Below are 11757 nucleotides of genomic sequence, written 5' to 3' on the forward strand. Positions count from 1 at the left end.
AAAAAGAAATAAACACTCAAGTGTAACAATACAAACTTAAACCTACAAATCATTACAGAAACAGAAAAAAACACGCAAGGAAACGAGGGAATAGGTGAAAAAAACAACTAACAAGGAAAACTAAAAAAAAAAAAAAAAATGCTTTTATATTGGTATAGGGTCGCTTCGATTCGATTCACAAGTTCTGGTTGGATCATAGGAATAGAAACTGATTCATCAATTAAGTTGAATAATTGTTACACCTCTACTTAAAAAAAAAGTCACTTTCCGATTTTACCAACAAGGACTAACTGCACTTTTACAGATGTTACCTAATTTAAGAATTGCCTCCAATAAATAAACACTTTAATGAAAACAGACTATATAAGTTAATTAATGTCCTCTCAGCTGTCTGGTATTTCCCATTTATCTGTGCCAAGGTTGAGTACACAGCTGAGCTTCTTATGACTATAATAGGACCAAATTAAAGGACTCAGCTTTCTCTGTGGCTCTAGATTTTTAATTATATATTAAATATAATATTCTGTATTTTTCAACGTGTTTAATACCCAACTTGTTTTTGGGAGGATTTTGGCCACACACCAAAAATTGTCAACAAATTATAAAAATAATATATTATCATGGGCAGGTCAACCTTTTCATCTCAGAACCAGCATACGGGTGATTATGGAGAACTAGATGTGTTAAAGTCACACTGAATTAAGTTAGAAGCAAATGTAGGTCGGTGTTTCAGATCGGATACCTTGTATGACTTGTATGACCCTAACCCTAATATTGTTTTTGTTTTTATTTAGAAATGCATGGAGACAAAAAACACCATCCTGGCCCGTCAGAAGGAAATGCAGCTTTCCCTCGACAAAGTGAAGCACCTGATTCGCCTCATTCAAGCCTTCAATTTTAATCAGACTCTGGCAGAGACAGACGGAAAGGACGCCAGAGTCCAGGAGGCAGCTCCACCAGCTGTGGTCACTTCTGAACCTGCTGCACCTGAGGCCAACTCTGTGGAGAATGCAGGAGGGCACTCCTTTTGCAGCACACAGGAGAAGCACCAGACAGCAGGAGCAGCAGGTAGTGCAGACAGACAGCTGGACAGCTTGGTCCCAACAGCAGAGAACTGTCCCATTGCGGGAGCAGGGGGTAAGCTGGGAAATGGGTCAGGAGTCAGGGGTCACACAGAGGCTGGGCCCAGCCCAGAAACTGATGCTGCTCCGGTGGGTGATGTCACTGCAACAGTTGCCACCACTAACGGTTTGGCTGAGCCCAGCTGCCCTGACCACAGCCCCGCTGGAGTCTGCACCGCCAACGCCGCCACCAACTCGGAGAATAAGATAGTTACCATGAACCCCCCAGAAACGGCGGAGAAGAAACAGGAAGAGGTCGCCACCAGCGACGGTAGCGGCAACAACAACAGCAAAACCTCAGAACCCTCCCAGCATCCTTTGCCAGCTCTCGTCAGCAGTTTGGACAATAAAAAGTAACGCTGCGTCTTCAGTCGCAGGAATTCAAGCATATATATATATAAAAAAAAAAAAACTTTTGCTTGCATCTCACGGTGCCCTGAAGTTGCCAATCTGTATAAATGTTGTTTGTTTGCATTGTATTGTCAGACTGTGTCAATGGTAGATATACAGCCGGAGTCACGTGACTCTGGAAAGACGCCGGCCAACCCACCCGTAGAGACGGGCTCCAGGAAGCCGTGCGCACCAGTGTCATCATGCCAATTAGTAATAGAAATCATGGTGGGAATACTCAAAGGGAGTTCAATCCATCATCACACCGGTGTGTGCCTGTTACAGTGGCCCCTGTGTTCTCTTGTGGGGTGGGGAGTCGTTCCCATGGGTGCAAAGATGAGCAAGAACATGGAACCAAACATCTGTCAGGGGTAACTGGTCCAAGAAGCAGTGTTGTGATAGTTTGTGTTCTGAAACGTCGACCTGTTTGTTCTCTCGTTCCTTTCAACCTGATCTGGATCATCCTCTGCAGTCCTCCGGCCTTGGCTCTACCTTACCCGATGTTTCGTCATCGTGGTTTTAACCAAACGAAAAATTTCTAGTACAAAAAGGTTCAGTGTGCTTCAAACTTTTAGAGTGTAAAAGAGAAGGTGTCATCGGCGTATGGTCGAAGCTCGAGTCAAGCTTTCGTTAGAGTTTAGTAGTACAGTCTAGTTTGGTTTGATACAGTATGGGTGGTAATTTGCTACGAAACAATCGCCTCATGTCATCACTCTTTTTGCCCTCATCACCCCAGCTGAACTGTGAATTTTGAGACCAGCTGTGATCCAAAGTCCAAACAGTCCCAACAAAGATCCTGTGTGTACCAAGTCCTTCAAAAGGATGACACTAGTGTCGCACATTTCCATCAACCATCGCTTCTGCTTCATGTCAGGTCAGCTGAAGTATTGCAGAATTCTTTTCTGTGTACTCGTGAAGCTCATTTGAAGCATACTGATCCAGAACTCTGAGTACTCTGAGTCTCGCAAACATTCCCCGCCTCGCCGGCAACGGCGAGTTCAGGCCGTGTGGACCTCAAAGGTTGTTCTCAGCAGGCACGAGGCCAAACAGGCGCAGTAGCCTACAGATGTTCTCAGTGGTGTCGGTCAAGTGTAGTGATTGAGTTTTCATTCGTGAGTCAAGTGTGTCAACTGTGAGCACTAAATGTGAAACTGCAATATTGCAACGTCAACACACACACACACACTATATCTGGGCTGTGTTTCTTTTTATAGGAAAAGATATTCAGGTCTTCCTCGTCTTCAGAATAAGTGCTTTCTGTTCCTGAACCTGCTGGACTGGCATCATCAACACAAAGAAGTGGGGATCTTTGCATTTTGTGCGTTTCTCTCAAATCCTGAACTGCCAAAATGATGTTGCATCCAAATTCAGCAGGGACAAGTCTACTTACTGTCTTGAAAGAACAAACTGCTGGCATTTTTATATGAAGATGCCTCCTTTTTAAAATTGGAAGTCCCCATGTAGAGATAGAACTTATCAAACAATAACTGACAGGATGTGTTTCTGTCCCGAAGCAGAGCGACTTGTGGTGTGAACCTTCGGATGGACAAAAACACAACTCCTGAGAATAAAGCACAAGCTTGCTGCATTACAAAGAAGTGCTGAAGAGCTTTTTGTACATGGAATTAAACAGAGTATGCATCTCTTTGTTGTGATGTGACTTATCCCCACATGCCAATATTTTTCTAGGAGGAAATACTGACCTCTGTCTGACACCAAGGCTCAAATCATGGAGATGTTTTTGATGAGTTGCTCAGCATTATCCCCTGCATGTGGGCGGAGCTGGGATGCTGGGATTTGTGGTGGTGGTGGTCAGTCGGGTGTGTCTTTGTGCGTTGAACTGATCATGACTTTGGGCTTCTTGTTGGGTTTGAGGCAATAACATATTCTGGTCTGCTCATAGATGGTGCCTCTGGCTGTGCTGGAATCTCTTTTTCATTTTTGCTTGAAATTTGGTTTCTGCACATTGTGTCCCACCCTGGTTTTTGATCAACTCAGACTCAGGAAGAACGTCTGTCGTGTCTTTTGGCGTCACCATCTGGCCGAGGTTTGAGAGTGTAATCCTGACAGAGGATGTGATGTTCTGAAATTCGGAGTGAACATAATGTTGGGGTCTGCAGAGAGCTGTTTGTGTCATGGAGGCTCCTGTATATAGAAGCCTTCATGTCTGACTTCTGGTTACTCACCACAGCCGTGAAAACTGCCCACTTTCAGAAGATCCCAGAGCATCTCTTGTTTGGCTTCAGTGTTGCGGTTTTATTTATTTATTTTTTTGGGATAAATGTGGTCTGTATAGTTTGAGCCCCAGACAAAGAGCCAGAGGAGAAACTCCAAACGTGTCCCCACCTCTGTTTGCCTACCCGCCGTTGTGTCCTGTTGTGTGTCTGTCCTCGGGTGTGTGTCCTTCAGAACGGTCATCCAGTCTTTTTCATTCGTGTTCCAGGTAGACTGGAGCTCTCCCTCTGTACAGTAGGTACCTCGAGTGCCTTTCTTCAAACAGCAGATAATATTTGTCTCTTGACTTGCACTGTGACTCGTAAAACCTTATTTACCCTTTGGATTTCCCTCCTTCCACCCACCCTGCTCTCCCCCAGACTCCAGACGCGGTCACATCGCTTCAGGCTGCCAACAGTAGATGCAAGTTGAAAACGACATTTCATACCGAACTGACCACATAGTGTTTTGTTGTCGATTCTAGAGGTTGCCTTAAATGTGTTTTATTTTCTGTTGATTTTCTGCTGAAACTTTATGGGAGGAAAGTCACCGACTTCTCTTGGATCTGTTTTACGATGCACTTTTAGTTTGACCAGTATTATTGTCAGAGTGAGAGCAGTGTTTTTCAGTGGTCACAGTCATTTAAAAAAAAAAAAAAACATCACCCCCCACCCCACCCCCAAAGGTGGTGGAGCTTGCCCAGTCAGGTCATTGAGCCAGAGCCTGGGTGCATTTTTGATCAACAAACTTTGACCGAGTTAGCGCCATCTGTCGGCTAAGTATGGCGCCTTACATGCCTTCTTATGCAAGTTTTTATATGAGTTTTGTTTTAATATGCATATTTTTTTCTTGTTTTCTATGTTACTTTTCTTAGTTCCTGCATCCTAATATTAAATGTGTGCAGTTCAGCCATTCCAGAGGAAATGTCTTTTTGTTCTTTTAAAAGTTTGGGTTTTAAAAACCCATCTTGCCCTGCAGAAGTTTCTGTGTTATCCACAAGAACCACATGGCGCAGGGCGATTGATGGCGTCGTCTTTAGTTGCTTGAAGTAATGTTGGTTCCTGTGTATGTTCCTGCAGAAATGCATGAAAGGGGGTGAGTGGGGACGGGAAGAGGCCCATGCAAGTTAATTTATATCCTCGCTGAAGTTAATTTATCCAAAGAGATGTGGATTTGTTTTTGAAGCCTTTTCTGCATATCATTTGAACAAGTGTGGTCGTACACCTGAAAAGCGTTGTATCCCGGGGGCTCTGCCATGCATCAAACAGTAGGCTCCGTGCCACCCTGGGGTCCCTGTGAGGCTGTTTTCTCCAACTCCACCCTTCTATTCGTCAGAGATCGAGTCATGATTGTGGCCTTCTAGTATTCTGTCGATTCATGACATCATTATTCTGTTCCCACCCAGCTGCCCTCTGTCATCTATCCATCCTCCATCCTGTCCTGACCCAAAGGTACACCTGCAGCTTCTTACCTCATCCACAGCTGATTCCATTGGGCGTGTGTTGAGTGCAAAAACAACAACAACAACAATAACGATTAAAATAAAAAAAGAACTAAAAAATTAAATTAATAAAAAAATGAAAAGAAATCTTTTTTATCTTCCATTTGGTGAGATGCATTGTAGCGATACGAATAAAGAAAAAGTTCACCTGGTGTGCTGAATAATGTGTAAATTGGTACACAATCTGAATATTTGTATAATTGTTTGTATTTTTTCATAATGATTTTGGAAAGGAATGTGTTTATTTTTTTGACTTCTGTTCCAGATGTGTCTTCTGTTGGCCTGACATTGTGACTGGTCTGGTGGGATTCTTACCTCTGTATTGAGCCTCTTCTGTGATGAATTCTTTGTATGCAGTGTTTAGGAAATACTGTAGGGATCATGGGGAAGAGTTGATATTAGGAGCATTTGATCAATTTGTATTTATTTATTTTATCATTTTGTTAATAAATTGTGAAAAGCACAATGTCTCCTGAATTAGTTTTTATTTTACTGCATTTTTATTATTCAAAAAATACTAAAAAACAACAATAAAAAAAAGTGTTCCTTACTACTTTGAAGTGGTCCAACGTCTGTCACTTTACATTCATTCTTGTCCATTATTCCGATATTTCTGTATTTCCATTCTCAAACGCTAGATGGCAGCATAACGCTCAGGTTAAGAATTTAGCGGTGATAATATTTGGGCATTAAGATAAAGTAAGGAGTGTCATGCACAAAACTTTTGTGTGTGTTTTTATATTTCTATTTTGAAGAGTCACTTATGTCAAATCCCGCAGCTACAAGTTGAAATAAAAATTCGACCTGTATGGCATAGTACAATTTTTTGAAACGACCGTTTTGAAACAGTAAGATGCATGACTTTATTATAACCACATATTATATACATAATATATTATATACTATGTTATATAATATACATGTATGAATTCGCAGATATGTGTAAATACATTGTGTATATATATATCATCTTGCCGTGAGTGTTTCCGCAGCAGCAGAGTGGCGCAGCGGAAGCGTGCTGGGCCCATAACCCAGAGGTCGATGGATCGAAACCATCCTCTGCTATTTTCTTTGTCCTTTTCTTGTCCGAAATATAAAAAGGACTTTTAGTTGTTCTTTGTTGTAATAATTTTATTTATTTTTTAATTCTAAATTATTATACCTACTTAGTTCTTAAATCTTGAACTTAAAAACCTTTGCAATTATCTGCTATATTCACACATACATTATAAAATTCACTTTCTGTTAGTACTTCCTCCAGCTTTCCTTAGCAAGAATAAGTACATTTGAAGTTTATGATATAAGTACACTTATATGCAAAACTGAAGTGAATGTACTATAAACCATGTACATGTTTCTGTATTTAAATTATGCAAACACATCAGATGCTTGTTTTGCTAGTTCTGCATTGTTACAGGCTGTGAAAGTAATGGCGCTGGGCTTTTATCACTCTCCTTTGTTTCCAGCTTGAAGCTGCTGGATGGCTCAGTTGGCTCCCTGTGGGACTGGTGCATGGGAAAAGTGTTCATTTCCCAGGGGGTGTGATGAGCTTCATACAGTGTAGGTCCTTGGGCAAATCCTTTGTGCTCTTACCTAACAATGTAGCCAATTTATGTAGCCCGTGCCAGTCCCCAGCCTGCATAAAATATAACATTGTGTCAGGAACTCAGAATAAAGCGTGCGCACACAAGGATTTTTTTTGGCGAGTAAATACCATTGATCTATTTCTGCTTTGACTCTAGGGCCAGAATGTGCTGTTTTTACTAAAGCAGCTGCACTGCAAGATGGTAAAAAAGTTATTTTAAAAGAGCAAAGTCCCCCATGACAATTTTTTTAATTTAAATAAAAACTTTCCTGGTGGTTTTATAATCATGATTAGGAAGTTTTTAACCAAAATCCCAATCCTAAATGTCATAAAAAGCCTTGTTTCATGTCTATCTGAACCCTCTGTTTCCAAAATCTCCTCCACATGGGCGTGGCCAATGGTGCTGAGCCCCGCCCTTGATCCCCCCTATCTGCAAATGGCATCATGCATGAGTGAAGAGCTTGACACAAAGAAGGGGGGGGGGGGGGGCACAAACGACACCGACTGACAGTCTCTATTCTCAAAAGTTTCTCTTTAGCATAAAGAAATGGTGAAAAGTGACATAATTTTGGTTCCAAGTTGACACTTTTTGAACAATGCGGAGAGACAGAACCAGACCCAGCTGCTTAAAAAATAACAAAAGAAAAAGAACTTGGACAGAAGTCCATGAAAAATGCTTTGGATTACATTATAATTTCGGTAACACTGCAGCAGAAGGCAGCACTGGCTCAAAACTGAGCGATCTTGAGCACTATGCCGGAGGCGAGCTGGCAGCAAGACAGAGACCCGCTGCAGGATGGGAAGCCAGCCTGCTAATGTTATTATATTTTTCTTCTTTTTATCGAGGCAATAACAAAACAGTCTTTAATTCTTTATTCTAGTTTTTATTTTTACCCTCTCAGGTTAATGCGGGACAGCAAGCCTCAAAACTCGTCAGAGAGAGAACAGAAATGTGGAGAACACATTTGGAACTTTAAATTTCATTTTAAATACGTGCGGCAAACAACAAAAACCAGCCTTGGACGCACTTAAAATGCACACTGGAAGGGGGAAATCACAGAGGGTGTGCAATGCGCATGCGCCATTTTAACGTCACAAAAGCTCATTAATTTAAATGGAGAGTCTTTGTGACCGTTTGATTGACAGCGTTTTAAGAGGAGAAATACTCAGAAATGCAAAAATGAGATGATTTCTTTATTACATTTGTTTCGCAAGAAAAATTCCACACGTACATGTAAAAACTCAAAGAACATGATTTTCTTTAGAGGGGGGCTTTAATAATTAAATCATTAAATAATCAATTTTGTAATGATCCACAAGTGATCGAAAACATTGGTAACTTTGTACATCCCTATACAAAAAAGAATCTAAAATATGCTGTTTGGAAAATGCATCCAAACACAAAAATACGCACAATAGGGTTGTTAAATACTAATTCATATTCAAAACAGGCATCTTCAGTGAACAAAGATAAGTGTTTTAGCATGTTTTTTTCTTTTTTTTTGGAACTGTCTGTGTGTTCAGCTGATCTTCATCACTGTACACTGTTTGTCCTTTGAGCTGCTGTCATTTGATAAAGCAGCGCTTGTTGTCAGAATAATGGACAGTTGGACCAACTGTCACCGCTGAGCTGAGCCTGGCACAAACATGGGAAGCATCAACATGACAGAACACATGGAACTTCCGATCATGGACTCTTGAAGGAATTTTCTTGCTCTAAAGACAATTTCTGAAATGCACAAAGCAGAACGTAAAGATTCTGTGTCAACATCCTGCATCCATCTTTGTTTAGCTGTTTGCTTTTTGTTTTTATTTCGCTGGTCTCCTCTTGTTCTGGTAACCCATTTTGAGCTGTGCTTTGGATTTTATTAAAGACAATAACGTTTATTGTTGGTTAAATTATGTTTTTACTGTTGTCTAACTAAAACTTTTATCACACGTTGCTCCTTCTGCCTCACCAAGGTCTCTTTTAAATCTGTTGTGTTTGATTTAAAGAAAGGATATTACGGTTACATAACCACAATTTTTTAGATTTTGTTTTGAGGAATTTAGATGGAAGCTTTTTTGATACCCACAGGCGGAACGATCCAGACAGAATAGACCGTTCCGACTATAAAAAACAAAACTTGGAGGCATCTTTTCAGCATTAAGACTCTTGTTTAAGGAACAGAGGAGAGTATAGATAACCGGGCTGAGGTCCCCTTTTTGGCAGGACTGTAACTGATTTGAAAATAAGTAATACATAACCAAAACTTTAAGTTGGTATTGTTATTCAGCTGCTCTGAACTTCAAGTCTGAAGCTTAACTGTCAGATGCGGAGCTGCTCTTTTGTCCAAGATCTGTAGATCCGAGATCTGTGGGGAGACCCTCGCAGGTCAGACACTTTTTGGAGCCAAGTGGCTGTTTTACAAAGAACTCATGCATCAAAGCCTAAAATGATTTGATGCAAAAGTTTGTCTCCCGGAGATGGAAAGCAATATGTTTTCATAAATGAAAGAAGACTGTCAGCTGTTTGTGAACTAGAAAGAACCGAGCTGTGAAGAAGGGGTCGGGTCAGCCAGCAGTGGGTGGAGGACGGGATCTGAAGCTTTTTCCATGTGAAAGGAAATGGTCCGAGCAGTCCAAAGACGATTGTGGGGCTGGCTATCGGGCTGGGTTTTTTCCAAATGTCTGGTGTGGGGTTTAAATCCCAGGCTGGATGGTCTTTGAGTCTTTCGGCAAGACACTTAACCCCAAACTGCCCCCCAGTGGATAAAACCGTTTGCTAAATACTTTTTTTTTTAATTTGAACTCAATCTAAGTTTTTAATTTTTTTTTTCCCATTGTTGGTTTGCATTTAAACCAAATATTTGTCAGATTACAGCTCCTCTGTTACTGTGAGGGAAATCTTGTGAACAAACAGAGCAGCAGACAGTGAGCAGCTTCAGGCAGCAGCTGCTGGCAGACACTCGCTGCTCTGTGAGCTGCAGATGACGGTGCTGTCTGTCACCAGCTGGACCTGGAGTCTGCGTCACACAGCTAGCGGCTTCCAAACCGGGACGTTTTCTGATAGATGCTGACGAGCTGTCACTCTGAATGACGCATGTGAGCAGCAGCATCGTTCTGCGGTCGCTTTGGCTTCACGTGCAGTTAAATCTTTGTTTGTGTGCAGCTTCATGAAATCCCTGAGTCTTCATCACTGCTGTCATGTCAGAGAAGCTTGACTGTTTCAATCAATCCTTTTACTATTTGATTGCTAGTTTAGATCGTCAACCTTTGAGCTGGTCTGCGCACTGCAGACGTGGTTAGCAATCTCTCCACACAGTGAGAAGACCCTGGTTCAAATCCCATCTTGGTCCTTTCTGTGAGACGTTTTCCTTGAGCATGTTTGTGTTTTCTCCATGCATCCAGGCTTCCTACTATAGTCCAAGGTAATGCTTCATGGGTTAATTGTCTATATTGTTCCGTAGGTGTATTTGTGAGTGTGCGTGACCCTGGGACAGATTGGCGAGCTATCCGTATTGCACCCTACCCTTCCCAAACAGTAGCTGGGATAGGCTCCAGCATCCCTGTCATCCCAAAAGAGATTAGCTGGGTTTATGCCGTGGTCTAGGCGAATACTCAATTCTAAATGACTGCAGGGTGTCCATTAACCCTTGTGCTGTCCTATGACCCCACCCTTACATTGACATCCCTACCATGACAAAGGTGTATAAAGGTGAAGAGGATTTCATGTAATCCATGGACAGCAGTGAAGATCACAAATCATCGAAGAAAAAAGGTTCAGCGCACTGTCTAGTGGGTCTAGATGACCCAACTCCCAATGTTAAAGTGCCTAGGATAGCAAAAGGGTTAAAAAGGGATATTGGACATCTCCAAACGAAGTTCTGAATGTTCTATATTATTGTGGCAGCCTAAATGCTAGTCAGTCATCGAAGCAACAAGTAGACAGACGTTTTTCCCGTTTAACAGTAAAGAGGATCGCTGCTCTTCAAATGTCTCTATAATGGACGTGGCAGGATCTCTATCAAATGTTACCATCATCTGCAATGCAAATAAATCATGTTTCAATTGTTCTTACCTTATTGCTTGCCATCCCTCTTCCTCATTTCTCTTCTCTCATGTGAATAATTTATTGACACCTTGAGGGTAATAATGCGATTATTTTTATAAAAAAATACTTTGTCCCATTGATGAAGTCAGCTCCATGCCTGCACAGAAGGTCAAGGTTTAGTGTTTATGCCTTTGTCTCCAGAAGATCAGAAGTACTCGCATACCAGAGCATTGCCAGCTTCTCCCACACGGCAGAGGTGACAGCTGAAGAGCTGCTCTGTCCTCAAAGGACTCCCAAACTCTTTCTGTGAAGAAAAGATGCTTCAGGGACAACAGAGACGACTGAAGAAGAAGCATCTGAAGATTATTGCACACCTCCAACCTGAACCAAAATAGCGAGCAATATTGAAGCGATCAAGCAGTACAAATTTAAGCCAGATGCCAGCTCAGAAGAGGAAAACAAAGACGTACATGTATTTATTTGTCTGCAAGTGGATGCATCAGAATAGAGCAGTAAGCTTTGGCTGGGTAGGTCCTATGTCACACTGACAAGCTGGATTTTTTCCGTCTTCCCCTGATTTACAATGATTTAAATAATAAAATACTCAAAAATGCTATTTTAGTCTTAATTTTCTTTATATATGCCATCCATTATGAGGAAAATGCTACAAAAACACGTTAAAAACACCAACAACACAATTGTCACTGGATCTAAAGGTCAAACTTGAACAACGTTCGGTTTGCGTATGCTCGTTAGTGTCATGGGTGAAGCCACGACGAGATGAAAACAAATTAAAACAGAATGGAATGAAGAGAAAAAAAAACGAACAAAATGCAAGACACATTTAAAAAACAGAAAAACAAAAAAGTTAAAAAAGGGAACAGAGATAAAACCTTTAAAAACAAACAAACCG

General features: G+C 41.4%; 1 protein-coding gene and 1 non-coding gene across 25 annotated transcripts in view; both read left to right on the forward strand.

Annotated features, from left to right (window-relative positions):
* The window catches only part of phf21ab (PHD finger protein 21Ab), a 28667-nt gene extending 22975 nt beyond the window's left edge, over positions 1-5692 (forward strand). For all 24 annotated transcript variants that reach the window (XM_023956012.2, XM_023956010.2, XM_011476406.4 and 21 more), the window contains one exon: positions 795-5692. In XM_023956012.2, the coding sequence (XP_023811780.1) occupies positions 795-1478 (684 nt within the window). In that variant the 3' untranslated portion in view covers positions 1479-5692. The remainder of the gene's footprint in view (positions 1-794) is intronic.
* Positions 5693-6219: 527 nt separating this feature from the next.
* Positions 6220-6291, forward strand: trnam-cau (transfer RNA methionine (anticodon CAU)). Its single transcript has one exon. It is a non-coding gene; the product is annotated as a tRNA-Met (tRNA).
* The last annotated feature ends 5466 nt before the right edge of the window (positions 6292-11757 follow it).

This window comes from Oryzias latipes, chromosome 6, assembly GCF_053564925.1.
Source record: "Oryzias latipes strain Hd-rR chromosome 6, Olatipes_Hd-rR_3.1".
In the NCBI taxonomy this organism is placed as follows: Eukaryota; Metazoa; Chordata; class Actinopteri; order Beloniformes; family Adrianichthyidae; genus Oryzias; species Oryzias latipes.